Here is a 23,543-nt window from a genome sequence, read left to right as displayed (position 1 = left end):
TTGAATTGCTTGCCTTCCCAAAGGGAATGAGTGGGGAGGGAGGGATGAAGAGAAGTTGGAACTCAAAGTTTTAGGAACAACTGTCGAGTACTGTTCTTGCTACTAGGAAATAAGAAATACAGGTAATGGGGTATAGAAAGTTATCTTGCCCTGGAGGACAAAAAAGAAGATGGGGATAAGGGAACAGAGGGATGTTAGAAGAGAGGACAGATTGGTGATAGTGGCAATTAGAATGCTTGGCGTTTTGGGGTGGGGGGAGGGGAGAAATGGAGAGAAAATTAGGAACCCAAAATTTTGTGGAAATTAATGTTAAAAGTTAAATAAATAAATTTAAAAAAAAAAGAAAATTATGACATCTTGGAAAAGAAACTGAAGATCTCAAGAGTAGAGGTGGTACCTTTACCACTGCTGCCCATCAAAGCAAAGGGTTTGAGAAGAAAAAAACCATTCTGGGTATGAAAACAGTTAAGATGGAGCCTGAGAATAGGATTTGAGTTCCTGGGTAATGGCTTAAAATGGATTTTAAGGATTATCCATGAGAATTATGTGTTCCTGGCCACAGATGGCATGCACATAACAATGCTTGTAAAGAGAAAAGCCCAAGGTCTTGCAAATCTAATAAAAGGGAGATAGCAGCATAAGAAGAAGAAACACATATGAAGAAAACAGAAGTGAGAGGGGGAAGGTTGGACAGCATCTGGATCAAGACTGATGGATCATTGCCTTGTCAAGGTGCAGGAGCTTGCATAGTTCAATGAAACTATAAAGTTATGTTGTGCAGTTACCCAAGAGAGACAAGTCATGATGGAGTCTGACAGAAGGTGATCCACTGGAGGAGGCAATGGCAAACCACTTCACTATCTGTCAAGAAAACCTCATGGACAAAACTACAATGATATAAGAGATAACATCAGAAGATGAGTTCCTCAGGTTGGAAGGTTTCCAATACTCTACTGGGGAAAGGTAGAAAACAACTACAAGTAGCTCCAGTACTAACAAAATGGCTGGGCCAAAACCAAAAGGAAGCTTGGCTATGGATGCACCTAGGGATGAAAGCGAAGTCTGATGCTGTAAAGGTCAATATTGCAATGGAACCTGGAATGTAAGATCTATGAACCAAGCTAAGCTGCATATTGTCAATCAGAAGATGGAAGATTAAATATTGATATTTGGATGATTACTACAAATACTAATGTGGTTTGTTCTTTGTTGGATGATTACTACAAATACTAATGTGGTTTGTTCTTTGTTCTCGAAGACCATGACATCAAGAAGATGATGCCATGACCTGCAAATGAATTGGATTTCAGTGAGGGGTGTGCAAAGTCACCAGCCTTACTTTCTCCTTCAGAGTCATCTAGGTCCAGTGACCCAGGACTTGAGATACTCCAGACCTTGGCCTTTAAAACTAGATCTTTTCAAGAATCCCTTTAGAAGAAATGGAGTAGCCCTCACAGTTAGACTAAAAGGGTGAGAAAAGCAGTACTTAGATATGTTCAGTCAAAAATGACTGAATGACATCTGTTCAAATTCAAGGCAAACCATTTAATATCAGAGTAATACAAGTCTATGCTCCAAACACTAATTCTGAAGAGGTCATAGTTGATCACTTTTATCAAGACCAACATCATCTTCTAGTGATAAAACCAAAAAAAAGAGATGTCACATTCATCATAGGGGATTGGAATGCTAAGGTAGGAAATCAAAAGGTAATTCGAACAACAGGCAAGTTTGCCCTTTGACTACAAAATGAAACAGGGAAGAGAGTAATGGAAGTGTGTCAAGATAACTCAAGGGTCATAACAAAACACACTTTTTCAACCACCCAAAAGGTGGACACATGAACATCACTAGACAGTCAATACAGAAATTGGATTAATTGTATGCTTTTGCAGCCAAAGGTGGAGAAAGCTCTATACAGTCATTTAAAACAAGACCTCGAGCTGACTGGATTAGATTAAGAGCTTCTTACTGCAAAATTCAGATTTAAATTGAAGGAAGTAGGGAAGATCATCAGACATTAGGCATGACCTAAGTAACATCCCTTATGACTGTGAAGTGGAAGTGGTGAATAGATTTCAGGGCTGAGATGCAGGAAATACAGTACTTGAAGAACTACGGATAGACCGTTCCAATTTTTTGTACAGCAGACAACTAAAAACATTCTCAAGAAAAAAAGGAGCAAGAAAGTAAAATGGCTCTCCGAAGAGGCTTTGCAAATAGTTGAGGAAATACAGAAAGCAAAAGGTAAAGGAGAAAGAGAAAGATACACCCAACTGAATACAGAATTTCAGAGAATAACCAGGAGGGATAAGAAAGTTTTCGTAAATGAGCAACACAAAGAACTAGAAGAGAATAATAGAATGGGAAAGATAAGAGATCTCTTCTTCAAGAGAACATTAGGGATATCAAGGAAAAGTTTCATGCAAAAAAGGGCATGGTAAAAGACAAAAATGGCAGGGATTTAACAGAAGCAGAGGAGAGTAATAAGAAGTGGCAAGAATACACAGAAGAACTACACAAGAAAGCTCTTACCATCACCAACACCCAGGATGCTGTGCTTACTGATCTAGAGCCATACTGCCTGGACAACCGCTGCTCCTGTAAACCCTATAAGATGGTGCTGTTAGAGTGCTGTAACCAATATGCCAGCAAATCTGGAAGATGCAACAGAGGCCACTGGGTTGGAAAAGATCACTTTACATCTCAATTCTAAAGAAGGACTATGCCAAGGAACGTTCAAATTCCTGAACAAATATGCTCATTTCCCACTCTAGCAAGGTTATGCTTAAGATTCTGCAACACAGGATTTACAATATTATGAACCAAGAATTACCAGAAGAGCAGGCTGGTTTTCAAAGAGGGAGAGGAACTAGAGAACAAATTGTCAACATTCATTGGATTGCGGAGAAAGCAAGGGAGTTCCAGAAAAACATTTACTTCTGCTTCATTGACTACACTGATGCCTTTGACTGTGTGGATGACAACAAAATGGGGCAAGTTCTCAAAGAGATGGCAGTGCCACATCATCTTACTTGTCTCCTGAGGAACTTACAAGCATGCCAAGAAGCAACAATTAGAACCCAATGTGGAAGAAATGATTGGTGTAAGATTGGACAAGGAGCATGACAAGGCTGTATATTGTCACCTTATTTACGTATAAAGGCAGAGTACCTCATGTGAAATGCCAGGCTGGATGAATTGAAAGCTAGAATTAAAGTTGCTGGGGGGCAAAAGAAACAATGTCAGATATGCAGACGATATCACTGATGACAGAAAGGGAAGAGGAATTAAGACACCTCTTGATGAGGATGAAAAGAGGAGAGTGTAAAAGCTGGCTTGAAGCTCAACATCAAAAAAAAATCTAAGATCTTGGCAACTGGTCCCATTACTTCTTGGCAGATAGAGAAGAAATGGAAGCAATGCCAGATTTTATGTATTCTTTGGTCCAAAGATCACTGCAGATGGCAACTACAGCCACAAAATTAAAAGATGCTGCTCCTTCTAAGTAAAGCTATCGCAAATCTGCAAAACATACTAAAAAGCAGAGACATCACACTGACAACAAAAGTCTGTACAGTCAAAGCTATGGTTTTCCAGAAGCAACATAGGGCTATGAAAATTAGGCTATAAGGAATGCTGAGTGCTGCAGAATCAATACTTTTGAATTGTGGTGCTGGAGAAAACCCTTGGACAGCAAGGCCAACTCAATCAATACTAAAGAAATGAATTCAGTCTGTTTACTGGAAAATTAAATACTGAAACTGAAACTTAACTACCTTAGCCACATAATAAAAAGACGGAACTTACTGGGAAAGATCCTGATGTTGGAAAACAGAAGGAAAAAGGAAAACAGGATGACACAAGATGAGACGGATAGACAGTATCATGAAAACAACGAACATGAACTTTGACAGACTTACAGAGATAGTGAAAGACAGAAGATCCTGGAATGCTACGGTCTAGGGGTCACAAAGAGTTGGACGTGACTGAACAGATGAACAATAACAAAAAGACTGATGGAGGCAGAAACACAGGTGATATCGTCACTGGACTATACCACAGACCAACTAGTCAGAAAGAGGAAAGCGATGAATTTAGCAAATAGATCACAAAGCCTGGTAGAGAGGCCAGATAGCTGTAATGTAGACTTTTCTTGACTCATCCAACCTCACTAGAGCTGCCTCTCCCATCTCCCATCTAAATTCATCCCCTATGGCCAGCAAACTCTTTCTTTACCTTCTCAATGTCAGTGACACTGAATCTCTAGTTGCATATTGTTTCATATCACACCCTCAAATATTGCCACCATCCACATGTATCCCATTTTCATGATCACGAACTCAGATTCTTTTGTTCAATCATAATATTCTAACATTCTATCTTTTTCTCTACCTCTACACCTATTTTTGTTCTTTTCATGGCCTTGAATCCCTCTAGCCTTCAGTATTTTGCCACTGCTCTTAGACTATACCCCATTCCCTTCCTAATCTTGGCCAGTTAAAGGACCAGTTCAACTCTACAATTTTGCTCCCGTATTCAAACGCCACTCTTTTCTTGCTGAACCCTAACTCTAGGTTAATCTCATCATCTTCCTTCTTGGCTCCTATTCATATGATGCTGAAGGTAGTCATGCAACTCTGCTGATTTAGTCTATTACAAACTACTGTTACCTAGTCCCAATGGAGTATTCACCACAGCAAGGCAAGTGTTTATTTTTCCCCTAAATTCTCTTTCCTGCTCTCCAAAGAAGCTGTTCCAAATCTCTTTTCAAGCCTTCTACAGTAACCCTCCCCCACACCACATGCTCAGCTAAGAATCTTGTCTCATACTTTAGTGAAAAAATAAAGACCATTTACTATGACTTCAATAGAGCAGAAACTCCATAACTCAAAAACCTCTGACATTCTTCTTTATCCCCCATTACTCAAGTCTCAGATGAAAAAGTAGCCCTTTTCTCCTCAAAGTCAAATCATTCACAAATACCCTAATCCTATCCACTCTTATTACCTCTAGAAGACTGTCCCAACAATCAGTCCTATAATCTATCTAAACTTCAATCTCTATTGGTTCTTTCTCTGTAGCCTACAAATATTTTCAAGTTTCTTCTACTTTTAAAAAATGCCCATTAGAATACTATTGTGCTATAAGAAATGATGAACAGGAAGACTTCAGAGAGGCCTGGAAAGACTTATATGAACTCATGCTGAGTGAAAGGAGCAGAACCAGGAGAACTTTGTACACAGCAAAGACCACAGTGTGTGACGAATTTTTCTGGTAGACTTAGTACTTCATTGCAATGCAAGGACTTAAATAATTCCCAATGGTCTCTTAAAGCAAAATACCTTCCACATACAGGGAAAGAACTATTGAATTCAATCACAGAATGAAGCAGATCATTTTCTTTTGTATTATGTTTTGGTTTGTTTTATGATTTCTCCCATTCATTTTAATTCTTCTATGCAACATGACTAAGGTGAAAATGTTTTTAATACGAATGTATGTGTAGAACCTATATAAAACTGTATGCTATCTCAGGGAGGAAGTAGAGAAGTAGGGAGGCAGGTGAAAAATCTAAGATACATGGAAGTGATTGTAGAACACTGAAAAAAATTTAAATAATAATAAAAAATAAATATATTTTTAAAAATGTCCATTAGACCCTACCACCTCTCTTAGACTATTGTTCTAAATCTGTTCCTCCTTTTAACAGCCAAATGTCTAAAAAAGCTGTTAACCTTCCTGGCTTCTACTTTTCCTCCCTTCTTAACCCTTTGCAATCTGGCATCTGACTGTATTACCTGGCTGAAATTGTTATCTATAAAATTACTGATGATCTCTTAATTACCAAATATAATGATGGTCTTTTCACAATTCTCATTCTTCACCTATTTGTAGCACTTGACTCTGCTACTCTTCTATGGATACACTCTCCTGTCTCAGTTTCTATGATATTATTCTCTTTTGTTTTTTTTTTCACCCACATAATAGTTTTTTGTTTTTAAATCAAACTCCTTTGTTGGATCATCATCCGTATTCTGCCTCCTAAATTGATATATTCCAAGACTTTGTCCTGGGCTTTCGTCTCATTTCTCTATATAATCACTTACCCTCATCAGGTCCCATGGGCCTAATGATAATATTTCTGTAGATGATTTCCAGATCCATATATTTGTCCCTCTCCCTCTCCTAATATGCAGTGCCCCATCATCAGCTGACTGCTGAATATTATGAACGTGCTATACCATATGAAATTCAAGTTAGGCATATCCAAAACAAAATTCAATATCCTCTCCAAGCCTAACCTTCTGAACTTCCCCATTTATATCATAATGGTACCACTAAGTTCTTTATCATGCAGCTTTGAGAAGAGAATGTAAATTGATGGAAAAATAGACTGAGGAACAGTTTGGGAAGGACTTTGAAGACCAGAAGAGTTTTTATATAGTTCCAGTGGTAATGGGGAGTTACTGAAGTTTTCTGGGTAGAGGAGTGTTATGATCAAACATATGGTTTACAAATATCCCCTTGGCAGCAGTGTGAAGGATCAATGGGAATGGAAAAAAGCTAGAGACAGGGGAGGCCAATTAGGAAACTACTGCAATAGTCATGTATCAAAATAATAACGGCCTGAACTAGGGTGGTTGCTGCATGAGTAAAAAGAAGGTAACAAATCTAAGAGATTTTGCAGAGGTAGAAATGGCAGATTTGATTGGCTACACGCGGAGAAAATATTGGATATATGGAAAGTCAAGGAGGACATCAAAAGGCTAACATATGGAAAGAAATTAAACGTGTTCAGCATGTCTCTAGGAGAAAGAAAGTAGGAATAATGGTGGAAGTTTCAAAGAGGGAAATTTAGGTTTGAGATAAGGAAAAATTTACTAAAAATTCAAGTTATTTTTAAAGTAGAATGAATTGTCACAGAAGAAAATAGGTTCCCTTCCACTGGAAGTATTACAGCAAAGAGTGGATGGCCCACCAGTCTGGTCTGTTATAAAGGAGTCTTTCCCAAGAATGAGTTCCAGGTATGAACTGGTCATCAAGTCAGAGATCTCTTTCAGCTATGAAATTTTGTGAAACACAGTCCACTTATTTTAGTTAATATTTACAATTTTGATTATGCTTGTAATTTCCTAACTCTAGCTAAAAGAAAAGTAGCTTGCTTACCTCTTTCAGTATTTCCTCAGAACCTTCAAATGTACAATGTTTATGGTGTGCCATAAAATAAGAAAGCGACATTCCATCAAAATAGAGATGAACAGATAATTTTCCCCATGGACTTTTGGGTAATTCCTATTACATACAATTAAGGAGTACAGTTAAGTTTCAAAACACAATATCAATTTTACTTGAAAATTGAACATTTATGCTTATTAACAACTAAGATCCATTAGACCTCATGCTGTGGCTGTCTATTCTGCTATCACCTCGAGTCTACAGCACCACAATGTCTCCCCCTGCCCCCAATCAATTCTTCCTACTAAGCTGCTAAGTTCATTTTCTAATGCCCTTCTTTGAATGCCATTTCCCTATTAAAAAATGAATTCAGTGGTTCCCCAGGGTCTATAGGACTAAAATCCTTAATGTGGCATTCAAATCCTCACGAATTCTTGCCCCTACCAAATTCTTTTCATTATTCTTTCTACGCTAATATTTCATTTTGGCCATATTATATACTGACTCCAGAACAAGCTACAGTAAAAATCCTATTCTTGTCTCGCCAGCTAAACTTCTCTACCATTTCCTTAACATTTTCCCTGATGCCCAGATCTCTTAAGATTCCTCCTCTGAAATTTTGTGTCACCCATTTGATACATTTGTATGCTACCCTAGACTGTTATTTGTCTTTGTATGTATAAGGATGTCTCTTTGGAGGATGGATCCTCTTTAAAACACTGCAGGTTGCCCCATAGATAGCAACATCCTCCCTCTTGCACGCATGTTTCTTTTTTGTATTTGAACATGTTTCTTAGAAGCACAGGATCATGATCAGTTTTAGAGCTGGAAAGCACCTTAGAAACTGGGTTATTACAACCTTCTTATTTTAAAGAGGAGAATGTAAAAGCTTAGAATCTTGCCCAAGATCACAATGATATTAAATGGCTCAGCTAGATTTCTACTCCAAGTCTTTTAAATCTGAATCCAGTCTTATTTCTGCTATACTAACAGCTTCCTCCGATAGGGCCTAAAATTGCAGTATACCATAAATTAAAATGAAGTAAGCATTTAGCAAAAGGAAACTTAAGCTTACAAATATTGTGTGCCCTTTAAAAAATCTTTACATATCCTAAAATTAAGTTTATTTAAAAGTTTAGATTCAAATTTCTCTTCTTTCATGTAAGTATCAATTATGCACTCATGTATATACACATATACACAAAAGAATTTAAAGATCTAGGACAGGTATTAGTTATTCCCTCAAATTAATTCTTTTAAGGAGTTATTATGACATGTCAAAATAAATAACTGTTTAAACAGTAATACAAATTACCATGTTATGAATTTCGACCTCTCTCTTTGGTAGTAACTCTTGAAGGAGTTCTACCGCATCTGGCTGCCAGGAATTTCCAACCTAATTGGGATAAAAATATTATTTTCCACGAACAAAAAACAAGATGCAGAGCAAGACACCTTCTGATAAACCAAAGTCAGAATTATAACAAAACTGCTTTCAGATAATGCTCCAAAGAATTTACGAGGGCAAATATTACTGCGTTTTAGTTTATGCCTGTGATTTCACTGAAAATTCATCAATTTGTCCACAATTTATGGTTTTAGAGAGTTGCCCAGGGTCACATAGCTAGTATGGACAGAGGTGGGATTTAAATCTAGGTTTTCCTGATTCCCAGTTTTTCCAGTATTTTATCTAACATGTATGATGCCTCTCTTCTATACTCATGTTGCAAAATTCTTTATGAAGTAATCTAATGTGATCTGATTAAATCCAACCTAACACCTCTATGAAATCAATCTTCTTAAATTTCAGTTGGTCAATTGTGTAACAAAAATAATAAAAAACATGGTTCAAGCAAATACAGTTCTATTACTGAAACACAAAAAGGAAAAAAACACATTGGCTGGATTAAAACTTCTTGAGTCAAATCTTAAAATCAAAGAAATACTTATCCCATGGATAATCAAAGTTTATACCTAACATTGTATCAGGAGGTACACATAAGGATCTTAGCTTCTCTTAAATCTCACTGCTCTCCCCAGTACTATATACTTTAAACCTTCCAGGCATAAAAACACAGAACACTAAAAGCAAAGCAAAATGCAAATATGATTCCTAAGGTTGTTTCTAGCTGTGTTATTATGCTTATTTGCATAATAAGAGCTCCTTAGGGCAGTAAATCATGGCTAACACTGCATCTTACCTACTGAGAATTTGATCAATTATGACACAAAGAATATCTAGATTATTACATTGATAGTGCAACAAATTACGTACAGGTACAGTATTATACAGCTGACATGGAATACAAAACTGGGGTCTATCAGCATATAATACAGTTGGGTAAAGATGACACTGTGGAATCTTCTCAGTATATCCATGGTCTAAATATTGCACCTGCATAAAAAATGAATTGCATTACAGAATTATTGGCAGAAAAGTGATTTTATATATCTCAGTGTTCAATATAGCAATCATCCCTAAAAGATGAAGCCACTATGATTTGAAAAAATAGCCTTTCTCACTGTCATAAAATTGCTATAAACCAATGTATATAATTGTGCATGCTGATTGCTGTTTAGCTTCTTACTTTAGTTTAAATTTCTTAGGAGTGGGGACATGGCTTCTCTGTAGTATATATCACTACTCTCTTGGCAATAGAATGGTTACTGAAAGAACACTCGTGAAATGCTTTAAAGTGAGAGTGATATGCATAAGTTTAATCACCTCTGAACTGGAAGTCACAGCTCTATATTATAGAGGCTGCAAAAAGTGCTTAGCACAGTGCCTAGTAGATAGTGGGTGTTTAATAAATGACAGTTCCCTACTCTTCTCCCTTTCCCTTGCAGAGAAGGTACTGGTCAGGAATCCTAGCTCCCAGTTTCATATCTGACACTGACTCACTTTCCATGTCATCATGTTACCACCTCCCTAAGCATGTTTTCTCACCTGTAAAATGAGGGAGTTAGTATTCATTTTAAGGTTCTAACTCAAAAATTTTTATTTTAAATATTAATGTCTGAAAAATGAAGGATTTAAACACCTTTCTTTGGATCTACTCAAAATTAACAAAAGTTCACTATACATTATAAGCTCTATCCAAACAGCAGCAACAAAAACAAAAAAATAAAAAACACACAAAAATATTAATAAACCTCAAATGGGGAAAAAAGACAGCAGATTTGACTGCCTAAAGACAAGTGGATATTTTAATAAGTTAAACTGAATTTAAACATTTAAGTGAGGAAAACAAAGCTGTTCAACCCTAAATAATTTGGTCTTTAATATAAAATTTGAGAGGCAGAATGGTGTAGTAAGAGAGAGCTGGACTGGTCAGGAAGACTGGCATTCAAGTCTAGCCTGTGAATAAGAGCTGTATGAACATGGCCATCCCCCTTAACTCTCAGTGTTCTAGGCAATTCTCTAAGATAGAGAGATGGCTCAGTGGATAGAGTGCTTGATCTGGAGTCAGGAAGCCCTGAGTTCAAATGCAGACTCAAACACTTTGTGGCTGTGTGACCCTGAGCAAATCGCTTAACTTCTGTTTGTCTCAAATTCCCCATTTGTAACACAAGGGATAACAGCACCTACCTCCCACAGTTGTTGTGAGGATCAAATAAGATAATAATTGGTTAAATATTCTCAAAAGACAGTTTAAATATTTATAATTGAAAATTAATTTACACTTTAGAAATAATGGAGTTTAACTCTAAATCCGTCATCAAAGAATAACCAAACTTACCCTGATAGTTCCACCAACAACTTCCATAACTTTACCTCGATACCACACAGTATCTGATCCCCTTACTGCACAAGCTTCTCCTTTTTTCCAGCAATATGGCTCCAAAAGACCAAGACACTTGAAGTTACTTTGAATTTCATCCATCAATTTTCTGAGCTCAAGTTCTGAGGAAATACATAACATACAAACCTTAGGAAAATTATTTATTTTTTAATGTAAATAAAATCATTACTCTATAACTGTTGTTGTTGTGTTCACCTTTCACTGCCGAAGAAGACCATGCCATCAGAGAAATGATGACATGACTTGCACTTGACTTTGTTTACAATTATATTAAAATGCCATGAAACAATACCTGGACTTTAAAAAGTCAGTTCCAAAACCCTCAGAATTTCACTCAACTTGTTCAGTCAACTTCTAAGTACTTTTAAACAATAGCCTCTGTTATCTGTATGCATATTAAATACTTAGTTATATTATCAAGTTATATTCAAAAAAATATTTATCCAATTATTATCTCATTCGATCCTCACAACAACTGTGGGAGGTAGGTGCTGTTATGCCTTGTGTTACAAATGGGGAACCTGAGACAAACAGAAGTTAAGTGATTTGCTCAGGGTCATAAAGCTACAAAGTGTTTTGAGAATTGAGAGTATGTGCCATGATTATGTAAAAATTATTAAATGCAAACAAATAAATACTAGATTAACTAGGCATTCAGGCACGATGGATCAACATTAGCTGAATAAAACATAATATATGCTACATTTCAGATGATGCTGAAATGCAGCACAATCTTGGGGACACAAGCATTTATTTAACAAAATCTAGTTAAGACAATCTGTTAACCATTAAGTATCCCAAATAGTATTTTCATTTAAAAAACACAGAAATAATAATGTAGCAAAAGGCAGCATGGTATAGTTGAGAGATGGTTCTGCTTTGGAATTAGAATGAAATTATCAGTTGGGACCAAAAACTAATGTACCCACACTACTGTTCTTCACAGAAATCCTACTGTGATGTTTCACTGTGGCATGACTGCAACCCTACATTCTCAGTGATACCCAGTGATGACCAGGGCCTAACCTGAGAGGATAAACCTAAATTGAGTATAGAGATGTTCATCACTATCAGTTTGGCCATTAAATAAAAAGTTGTTTGGTCATGGTAAATGTAAAAAATGAAAATACATAATGATCTCTAGACCTCTGTGGCCCGCTTCTGATTCTTAGTGATTGTGGCAGAACATTTAGACATGGGAACATACCAAGAATCAAATAATTTTTAGATAGAACAGAGACATGTATTTAACTGCTAGTACTCTAAACTATAAGATCTTTGTCCAACCACCAAGGAGCAGATATAATTTTGGAGGAACTGAATCATATTAGTGCTGACATTCTTGTTATAAATGACAAAAAGGAAACAAAAATACCTATGGCTAAATATTAGCAAAATGATCTTCCAGGAGGACTGAATGAAAGAATCAGTAGAATCAGCTTCAGCTAGTGCCCAAAGGTGAAAGGAGGTGTTTCACAGGACTGTCATATAGCCTGGCAGTGCTCACAAAAGGCACAAGTGAAAATGAACACCAAGAAGATATCTGCAGCCCATAGGCCAATACATTTTTTTTTAACTTGGGAAATGTTTTATTTAACACAATTCTATCCCAGTATCTACCCTTACCCTCATATACCTCTTAACTAACTAATCCAGATGCGGATCCCATGATGCTGTAGTACTTCTATTGGTGTATCTTTTCTCACTTCTATTGGCATTATCTTTTCTATGCCAATATTTCTACAAAGGAAGAAGCAGCAGATGTGCTACATGAAGAGTTTGACAAGATCCTCCAACTCTTGGTGACTTCAAAGCAAAGGTAGGTACAGGAGAGAATGGCAAAAAATACTATAAAATACAGTTTGGTATAAAGAAATAAAGATGACCAGAGATGTGTCTGCAAAGCAGAATTTTTTTTCAAGAAATGCTAGACACTATTGTACACCAAACAGAAAGACAAAAAAATTTTACTTTATTAAATGTTTACCAAAGTAGGAGTCATTTTTTTAGCTACCTCTGTGCACAATCAGATCATTAACTAAAGCAAAGGCTATAATCCACAGGAATTAGAACATATAAAGATACAGTATTCAATCACCTCCAATTAGACCTATTTAAATAAACTGCTGACTGGACAATGGATATAAGGGAAAAGATGTATACAGATCGTGACTTTTTAGAAAAATCAAACTTTTTTTTTAAAAAGCTGCTATGATAGGGGCAGAGCCAAGATGGTGGAGTAGAAAGATGCACATACACTAGCTCTTCCCCCACAGCCCATAAAATACCTGTAAAGAAAGACTCTCAACAAATTCTAGAGCAGCAGAAGCCACAGAACAACAGAGTGGAGAAGACTTCCAGCCCAGGGTGACCTGAAAGGCCAACAGGAAAGGTCTGTTGCACCAGCTTCGAGAGTAGCCCTGCCTTGGCCATATGGCACTGGGAAGAGCAGGACCAGAGCAGGCCTCAGGGGCAGAATCCCCAGCAGTAGTGGCTATTTGCAGATCCCTCAACCCACAGGCACCAAAAGTCAGTGAGAGGGTTTTCTCAGCTAGCTGAGAAGGGAGCAGGGTCTTCCCATAGCTCCAGCCTCCAGCAGCAGGGTCAGAGGCCATATTCAGTGGCAGCCTGCATCCATTGTTGGATTGTAAAACCCCTGGGGGAACTGAGCAGCTGATGCATACACCTCAGCCCTGTGTGGAGGCCCTGCCCCCACCTAATGCTCCTGGGGGATTTGAGCAGCTGATCTTTATCTCACACTGAATGGTGGCCCTACCCCCATCGAAAACCCCTGGGGGAATTGAGCAGCTTATCTGAATCTCAGCCCCCAATACTGGCTTGGTGCAACCGGAGGCCAGGTGGTTGTAGAGAAGAAACTACTACTCGCAGACTCTGGGCACCAAAGTTTCTGGTTGCTCCCAGACCAGTATACACCCTTGATTGTGCCACCTTGGAGTAACTGAGATCTTACAGATCCCCAGAGTATACCCTACTCTTGACAAAGGACTCAAAAGTCAAATAACTGGTTGGGAAAATGCCAAAAAGGGGAAAAAAAATAAGACTATAGAAGGTTACTTTCTTGGTGAACTCCCATCCTTTCCCATGAGGAAGAACAATGCTTACCATCAGGGAAAGAGATAAAAGTCAAGGCTTCTGTATCCCAAACATCCAAAATCAATATTCAATGGTCTCAGGCCATGGAAGAGCTCAAAAAGGATACTGAAAATCAAGTAAGAGAGGTGGAGTAAAAACTGAGAAATGAGAGGGATGCAAGAAAAGCATGAAAAGTGAGTCAGTAACTTGCTAAAGGAGACCCAAAAAAAAGCTGAAGAAAATAACACCTTTAAAAACAGACTAACTCAATTGGCAAAAGAGGTTCAAAAAGCTAATGAGGGGAAGAATGCTTTAAAAAGCAGAATTAGCCAAATGGAAAAGGAGGTTCAAAAGCTCACTGAAGAAAACAGTTCTTTAAAAATTAGAATGGAGCAGATGGAAGCTAATGACTTTATGAGAAACCAAGAAATTACAAAACAAAACCAAAAGAATGAAAAAATAGAAGATAATGTGAAATATCTCATTGGGAAAACAACTGACCTGGAAAATAGATCTAGGAGAGACAATTTAAAAATTATGGGACTACCTGAAAGCCATGACCAAAAAAAGAGCCTGGACATCATCTTGTATGAAATTATCAAGGAAAACTGCCCTGATATTCTAGAACCAGAGGGCAAAGTTGGAACTCCAAGTTTTAGTAACAAATGTTGAGAATTGTATCTGTGTACAACTGGGTAATAAGAAATACAGGTAATGGGGTATAGAAATTTATCTTGCCCTACAGGACAAAAGAGAAGATGGGGATAAGGAAAGGGAGGGATGTTAGAAGGGAGGGCAGATTGATGGTAGGGGTAATTAGAATGCTTGGGGTTTTGGAGTGGGGGGAGGGGAAAGATGGGGAGAAAATTTGGAACTCATAATTTTGTGGAAATGATTGTTGAAAACTGAAAATAAATAAATAAATTTAAAAAGAAAAAAAAAAAGCTGCTATGATGAAGATCTCAGAAACTACTTTAGCCAAGCAAACATTTGAGCTCCAAGCTAAGCACAGAAGATACTTATTTGGCATACAAACTCATCTACAGAAGACAATGATGAAAGATTATAAACAGTACTGTTTCCAAAAAATAAAGGATTGGAGGGAATGGTACCGCATTTAAATGCCTACTTTGTTCAAGTACCTTTTGAAACAAATAGATTAAGGTAACTGCTATTCTCAGGGAGCCCACATCCTAATTAAGGGAATATAGCATATTAAATATATTAAAGAAGGTTCATAATCACATTCAGCTCATGGGAGAAAGAAACACCATGTCATCCTTAGTCAGGAAAAAGAGTAGGGGAGTTGGCAGGGCTCCATGGACTTGGGGAAATACTGGCATGACAAATGTTCCCCACCAAGAGGATAGATGGTTCAAGGGTTAGGTTCAGCAGAGTAAGGGCTGAATAGGGGAATCAGTTTCCAACTCCTTACATAGCTAGTGCCTGAGGCCAGATTTAAACTCAGAAAGATGAATCTTCTGGACTCCAGGCCCAGCATACTATTCACTGTGCCACCTAGGTGCGCCAAGAATTTATTAAGAGCCCCTAAAATTAAATCATTTTATACTCTGATACTTGGTAATTTCAATGCAAAAGGTGGGCACAGCTGACAATCTCTTAGAAAGTTGGCAAATATGGTTAAGGAAAGCAAAGAATTAAATAAGAAAAGCCAAATATTTGTAGACTTTACCTAAGCTGAACATCTGCACAACAGCTTTTTTTTTTTTTGAGAAAAAGAGAACAGAAAATACTGCCCACGAACAATAGCAAATAAAAATGATTATATTTTAATAGACACTAAATGACTTGTTAGTGATGGGGAAGTCATTTCTGATTCAATAGTGTAGCCAGACTATAAGACCTGTTAGAGTTAAGATAAAAATTAATGCAAAACTAGAAAAATGAACATGAAAGATATGGCATACAATGAAAAAAATTTAAACTGAACCTATTTCAACTACTGCTAAAAATGAAAAATGGATGTAATCCAGGAGATCAACATATGACCAGTTCATATAGACCTTTAACTAAAATAGATCAATTACCGTAACAATGAGGCCAAAAGAATCTAAAAAGTGCCTTACAGTGAGCAAGCATTTGATTTACTTGCCAAATAGAGAGATAAGGTAGCCTCAAGGCAAGTGGTTTAGAATATAAACTCACAAATAAAATCTTACAAAGAAGAACGGTAGAAAGTTAAGAGCAGTATCACCTCATAAATAAGCAGGAAGTAAAGATGAGAGGAAAGAGTTGAAAAAAACCTTCTGATATAAAGGACAGTGGGAGGAAAAAAACATTGAAATTTCTTGGTATCATGGTGTTTTACACTTTGTGGGGAACAGCTTAGCTAAAATTAATTTTAAATATTATATTTGCCCATTTTCTTTTTAAACATATTCATACACACACACATATATAAATATATCAATAAACCAACCAGTTAATGATTTTAATTTTAAGTTCCTCATTTCAAAGCTATCACAAAACAACCAAGACAACTGAGATACACTATTTAACTTGCTAATTATATGAATTTTCATAAAACCAAGAAAAACATGCTATTAGAGATTATTCCTTTTGAAAAGTTTAAATTGAAAATTTTTTAAAAGTGTTCAGACTCCAGTCAAAGTGGCCAATAATTAAGGTTACATAATATAAGTAAAAGTTAATACTAAATGGCAACAAAGGATTGTGTGAACAAAATGGCAGATAAAGAAATACCACATTTTCAACAATTTGTATTTGAAATGTGTATTTTAATATCTTATAAGATCCAGTGCAAACTATACTTATAAATTGGTTAAAAACTATAAAACTAAGGTGATAAAACCATAATCTATGACCTTTAAACCGACAGCTTAGTATTCTGTTTGCCTTACCTGATGATTTTGGTACCACATATATAGTTCCATCATCACCAACGCAGCTTACTATTGCTTCAAACACTTTCATGTTAGGAATAACTGGTGGTTTGTAATATCCTCCAGTTCTTGGATCAAGCACTTTCTTCTTTATGTCTGACACCTTATATTCACTGATAATACCATTAACTTTGCTGGGTTCAAGATGAGATATGGTATACTTAGCCACTCCCAGACTTTGTTCCATAGCGTTGCCAAGACTCTTCTCAGAGGCTGAATTAGTTTTATTAATTTTGTCAACTCTGTAGGGCCCAAAAAATAGCTGGTATAACTACGAGCAAAACAGCAGGTAAATTAAATTTTTTCAAGTGTTTTTCATGTGATAATATCTCAAAAGAACAGTAACTAGCATAGTTACTAATTCAGTCACAATAAAACTGTTTAAATCATTAATGCAATATTGATTCAACTGCCAGTACAATTTCACTTATTCTACTGTGCATCATACGACATATCCTAAGAGACATTTCAAATATCTTTTAAACTTAAACTGTTAATCCCCATATCAATTATGTGAAATAAAAAGTTTTCCCAATTTTAAAGTTCTGGCCTTGAAAAGTGATTGCTGCATAGCCACTTTTTTGTTTTGCGTGTTTTGCAAGGCAATTGGGGTTAAATAACTTGCCCAGGGTCACATAGCTAATACGAGTCAAATATAGGAGGTCACTTTTGAACTCAAGTCTTACTGACTCCAAAACCAGTGCTCTATCCACTGCACCACTTAAGTGTCCCCACATGACCACTTTTTAAAACTACATAAACTAATGAATTAGTAAGCAAGGATTATGTATCTACTGTACATAGATGATGTTATAGCTATAATGGGGAATAAAAATGGAAGCATTCACCTGCTTTTAAGGAGTTTGTATTCTACTTGGAAAGATAAACAGAATACAGGAAATAATAAAACCGAATGAATTTACTTTTGTACTTACTGCCTAAAATGACTTCCCTACCCAAAGTCGAAAAACAATATTAAAAAAATTACCACACAATTCCCTCTTTGACTTTTTCCCACCTTGGGAAAGGGTAATTCTGCTGAAGTGTTACGAACAGAGATTTTGACAGTAACTTCTAATTTTTTCCCCCCTTGACTCAGTTTTTTAAGACATTTTTTTTTTGCATCAAATTGAATGACTGATTCAAGTCAGAAGAGGCAAAAAGTTAAATTAGAAGAGTAGCAATGATCACTTCTAGCAATGAGCTGGAAGGAGGAAAAATTTGACACTTATTTTTCTAATTCTCTATGTAAATAGATGCCTCTCGCTTTTTTTCCTTTCTGATTTCCTCCCATTTTGTCAAGAATGAAGGGCCACTGTAGCAGCAAATGAATTATGAGCAGCCAGTGGATACACTTGGTTAGAGTACATAAAGGAATGATGGGTTTTTCAAGTATCTGTTTGAGGTTCTAGTGTACCCCTGTAGAGAGATAGAAGAGCCAAGAGCTAAGGCTACAGCACTTAATCACCTCTCTTCATTTCCAAGAAAGGTACTTAAAACCCAAACTTGAGAAGGAAATCATGAAAGTAATCCCTTTGTTCCTCCTTCCTATCCCTTAACATATTGAGCATCCATTGTAATCTTTCATTTAAAGCATTCTTTTATGTAAGCAAAGAGACACTTCTAATTCCTCTCTCTCCATGTTTTAGAATGAGGGAAAAGAACGGATGTTATGTGAATAAATGTGGTGGTGGAGATGATTCATTTCAACTCACCATAGAAATGACAAGTGTCTCTGTGATTAGCTGAAATTATTGAGGGAGTTTTGAATCAAGGAAAAAGATTTGGTTCAGAACAGAGTTTCTTCATGGCTAAAGATGTGGTTTATAAGCAATCTACAAATATGTTTTCTTCTAAAATGTGAGGCATATGCAATATAGTTCTTACGTAACCTATATAACACACATATGAAATGTTCTGTGTAAAGTACAAATAAGAAATTAAGGGATAAGAAAGGAAATTTTAGAAAATGTCTCCATCATAACATTAAACCCCCCAAACTTCCATACCTTCTGTCCCTCAAAGCCAAACCCTTTTTAATCAGATAATTAGAAATATCAATACACTGTCCTTTTTCATCTCTGCATAAAATTTTCACAGGCAGTGGCAATGTTGTATGGTTTTCCTGGAAGATAAGATCAATCATGGAGTTGAAGTTTGCTTATACAGACAATGACTTTTTGTCCCCGTTATCACTGATCTTCATAGCTTAACATACCAGAGAAGACTACTCAAAAAGCCACAAGAGGGTAGGCAAAGCTTTATGGGACAAGCATGCAAAGGAGGCACGTTTTTCCAAACAAAAGACATTTTTGGTGCCATCATGAAGTTGTTAGTATGTTTTGTATATCCCAAATTAGATAAGGTTTCTTAAAAAAAGCACTGGTATCAGTCTCTCTTAAAAACAGATGAAAAGAGTCAATAGGGCATAACACTTAAGGAGAAGCGTAAAGTAAAGGATGAGTTTTTAAATCCCCCAGAAAAGGTACACTAGATTTAATTAACATAAATTTTATGACTAACTTTAGCGAGTATAAATTTAGTAAACATCTCATAACAAAAACCACTACCTGTTAACTTTCTCTATCCTATGTTCACCGTAACCTGCAGGCTACAAACTAAAATTCCTTTAAGTTATTTAAACTCCTCGGAGACAAGCTAGGCTTACAGTGAGGAAGACCTGATTTCAAGTCCAATATCTGACATTAATGAGTTGTGCAATCATGGAGCAAATTACTTCTTAACCTCTCAGTGCCCCAGACAATTCTCTAAGATTAGAAATCACAGCTAAATTTGTTGATTTGTATTAACAGTTAATGTTCCTTCATCAGGAGCTTGCCACACTAATGAAATACAGGTTTGGATAAAAAAGAAAAATTAAACCAATTTTTCTTCAAAAAGGCCAAGAACTACATTTAAACACACATATCTGTCTATTTTCTTCTTAATATGTTAGAAGTCACGGAAGTGATATAAGTTCAAAAGAGGTAAATTATTCTTCAAAGAACAGGAGACTAAGAACTATTAAAAGAATCCTAACATCATTAATCCAAGAGATAGTATGTTTTAAAATTTTTAAAAATGGAATTAACTGGCACTGGGAAGAATTTTAAAAAGGCAGAAAGTTCTTGTACCCTGTGACAAGATGAATACATTACCATATATACTTTATTTGAATGTTTTACAGTAACTGCATAATGTGCTGGATAATATTCTTTTGTTAGAAACAAAGCCTGACTTGGTAGATCAGATTTGCAGGACACTTAGGCAAAGTAATCCTAAAACGTACCTATTCTACATTTATCATTTAAGTTGTTAACCTAAGAATACTGCAGTTTAGAAATTTTTTAATGTCTTTTGAAAATATAAAAAAGTAAAAGATGTACACATAACTGAAATAAGTTTCATTTCCTTCTCTATAATGTTAAGCTATAAATACTTTCTGACCAAAACATATACAAATAATGTTCATATATCTTTCAATTGCTATAGACCTGTATGATTATAGATGCTACAGCTCCAGTAAGGTAAAATGAAAGACAGTCGCAAGCTGTTGCTGTCCATTTGTCACTTCCACCAGTTGGTCTAAAACGAAAAATAAGAGAGAGAGAATATAACGAAATGTAACCTTCAAGAAACAACACTGAATTTTTAATCAAGTGTACCTGGGCTTACGTATACACCTAATAATTATCCTTCAAAACTTATCACCTAGGGATTTATGTACAGCTGCTGTCCAATACGGTTTTTCCATTTTAAGAACTGTTTTAATGATCAGTTTAAAAATCACCAAAGAAAACTAGTCTCATTATTTGAAAGAGACTTTTTCTCCTCAAATATGTTAGTAGAATATAAGCCCACTGAATACACAGTGTTTTTGCAACTCAAAGATTAATTTTTGTTGAATTATTGCAGTTTCATTATCTATCTTTTCCAGATTTGCCTGTAAATTACTTCCAACAATTTCTAAAAATAAAATTCACCCTCAAATAACAAAAGTTTATCACTCAAAGATAGTCAAAGAAATTGAATAAATAGGCTATTCTGTTCTCATTACTTATAGGGCTATTGTATCCACTTTTTATATTAACCTAAAAAAGTCCATTTGGACACAAATTATTTAACTTTCACACTGAATGAACTGGTTGTTTCTAAAGTTAATTATCTGACATATAACTGAAGGCTAAAATTTATCAGAAGCACCTCAAAAGTAGGTACTTATTAATGTGCAGAACTGAATGCTGAAGGAACAGATCTTTGCTATTGTTCTACAGGGCAGAACTAAGTTTAAAATAAGAGGCATTTACTTTTACCCTTTAATTAAGACACTTGTGCTGGCATTAGCTCAACAGTGTAATTCAATTAAAAGAATATTTATTAATTGCACTGTTCTAGGTACTAGAGATACAATAACAAATACAACAAAAAAGAAACAGTTCCTGTCCTCAAGGAGATTACACATTCTAATGATGAATATACAATTCAACAAGAGACCACTAAAGTGCAGGTCATCAACCTCTCCAACCTGCAAGTTAAACTCCAGGGGCTCCCTATTTCCTCCAGGGGCAAATACAAAATGCTCTATTTGGCATTCATAATTAAGTATCTGCTTACTGTTCCAGTCTTCTTTACACCTAACTCCCCAACATATACCCTGTGATGCAGTGGCTCCTGGCTGTTCCACTAACAAGATTGTCTATCTCTTGGCATTTTCTCTGTCTCCCATGCTTGAGACACCCTCCCTCCTCAACTCTGCTTACTATCCCTCCTCCTTCTCCCTGCTTTGCTTCAAGTCCAAACAAAATCCCATCTTTCAGCAGAAGCCTTTCCCATCCTCTCAATTCCAATACCTTCCCTCTGTTTATTATTTCCTATCTATCCTGTATATAGCTTGTTTGCATATATTTATTTACATGATGTCTCCCCAATTTGAGTATAAGCTCTTTGAGGGCAAGACTCTCTTTTACCTATTTTTGCATCACCTGCACTTAGCATAGATGCTTAATAAATACTGACTGATTTTAAGACTTTTTTCTTCTGTTTTCATCTTCTAAAATTTGTTCTTAAAATTTCTTTAAAACTCTGAATTGTTTTAATTTACACTGATTAAATATTTACAAAATAAGAAGGCTGACAAGAATTTTGGGCAAGTTATAAACTCTCTAAGACTTAGTTTACTCATCTATTAAAATGAGACAAGATGAGCTCAGAGGTTCCTTCCAACTATAAATCTATGATTCTATGATATACAAAAACAGAAAAATCAAGTTCAAACTATTAAAAAATGTAAATTAATTTTAAGAGTATTCTTTTAGAAACGGGCTACCTTATATCAACAAGAGAACATTCCAAAGCTAATTTTCTTGTCTTCAGATTTTCTTCAAGTTTTCTTAGACAGTCAACATTTACAGTTACTTTAATACCGAAGTCATAAAGTATGACCTACAAAAAAAAGAATACCTGATGTCAGAACGTAAAAGCTTTTTGTAAAAGTTTTTTAAGAGTTGGTTGATATACATAATGAGATAAAAAATTAAGAAAATCTTGTAAATATGCAGTAGTATAGGAAATTTAAAGTACTCACCAGCAAAATAATATATTTGTAGGAGAGATCATGACTCACTAATGAAACATTTACCTCTACCAATGTTGTGGAAATTATCGTGACGACCTGGCCCCTTCGCCACTGTTTTAGCTCAGCCATCTGAACAGCACAATACATATTAATTTCCCATGTAACTGGTTCACATTTTGAGTTTTCATACATTGCTGCCATCTTTTCCTGTAAACTATATGCAAGGTTAACATATTTACCACCAGAACTTTTTTTTACAACAGACGCTAGTAGAGAATTCCTTTTCTACCTAGATATGTTTCCACTCATATTTTTTTACAATTAAAGTATAGAAAATATGAATTATTTCTTTATCCCATAGGTTAATTCTAAGTTTTTAATGCATTGTTGTACCTATTAAGTAAGGTCTCTGCTGACAGTTGTTGCACATAAATCTTCTCAGGAGACACCACATTAGAAATCTGTACGGGAATTTCCTTATTATAAAGTAACTGTAAATCCTCATCCTCCAGAAATTTTGTAACCAAAGAATTTGAGGTATTTTTTTCAGTTGAAATTATTTCTTCAGGAGAAGGATCCCATACTTCATCATATGTTTTACAATCATCTTTTGTGGTATATCTAGAAAATAACATGTTAATAAAAATGTGTGTGTTGTATTTCTCTAACTGCAGACTAAACTAACCAAATCAAAAGATGAACATGCTTTAACTATAAAAAAGTAATTTTACAATACACTATAAGTTAGCTTCCTGAATCAACTGACCCTCCTTCCCATACTTAACACCACAGTAAGTAAACTTTTAATCCAAACAAATTGAAAACCACAAATTTTATCTCAAGAATTGCATAGGGAAGTTACTAAATAACTATTCATGAATTCTCTTCTCTTCCCAAAAAATAAGATCAGGAGAGTAATCAAGCAGTTTACTTTGCTTGGTAAAACCCAACAGTATAAATCATCATTTT

The 23,543-nt window shown here is 35.8% G+C and overlaps 1 protein-coding gene across 2 annotated transcripts in view; it reads right to left on the bottom strand.

The window, feature by feature from the left end:
* RNF17 (ring finger protein 17) overlaps positions 1–23,543 on the bottom strand; it is a 110,760-nt gene that overhangs the window by 13,496 nt on the left and 73,721 nt on the right. For both annotated transcript variants that reach the window (XM_072611657.1, XM_072611658.1), the window contains exons 21-30: positions 22,968–23,195; positions 22,638–22,788; positions 22,326–22,441; positions 20,494–20,584; positions 19,009–19,124; positions 16,958–17,241; positions 10,920–11,083; positions 9,455–9,574; positions 8,495–8,575; positions 7,171–7,296 (exon numbers count right to left, since the gene is read on the bottom strand). In XM_072611657.1, coding sequence (XP_072467758.1) covers positions 7,171–7,296; positions 8,495–8,575; positions 9,455–9,574; positions 10,920–11,083; positions 16,958–17,241; positions 19,009–19,124; positions 20,494–20,584; positions 22,326–22,441; positions 22,638–22,788; positions 22,968–23,195 — 1,477 coding nt within the window. The remainder of the gene's footprint in view (positions 1–7,170; positions 7,297–8,494; positions 8,576–9,454; positions 9,575–10,919; positions 11,084–16,957; positions 17,242–19,008; positions 19,125–20,493; positions 20,585–22,325; positions 22,442–22,637; positions 22,789–22,967; positions 23,196–23,543) is intronic.

Source organism: Notamacropus eugenii, chromosome 5, assembly GCF_028372415.1.
Source record: "Notamacropus eugenii isolate mMacEug1 chromosome 5, mMacEug1.pri_v2, whole genome shotgun sequence".
In the NCBI taxonomy this organism is placed as follows: domain Eukaryota; kingdom Metazoa; phylum Chordata; class Mammalia; order Diprotodontia; family Macropodidae; genus Notamacropus; species Notamacropus eugenii.
The sequence above is the reverse complement of the archived record's forward strand: the minus strand, read 5'-3'. Positions and strand labels throughout refer to the sequence as shown.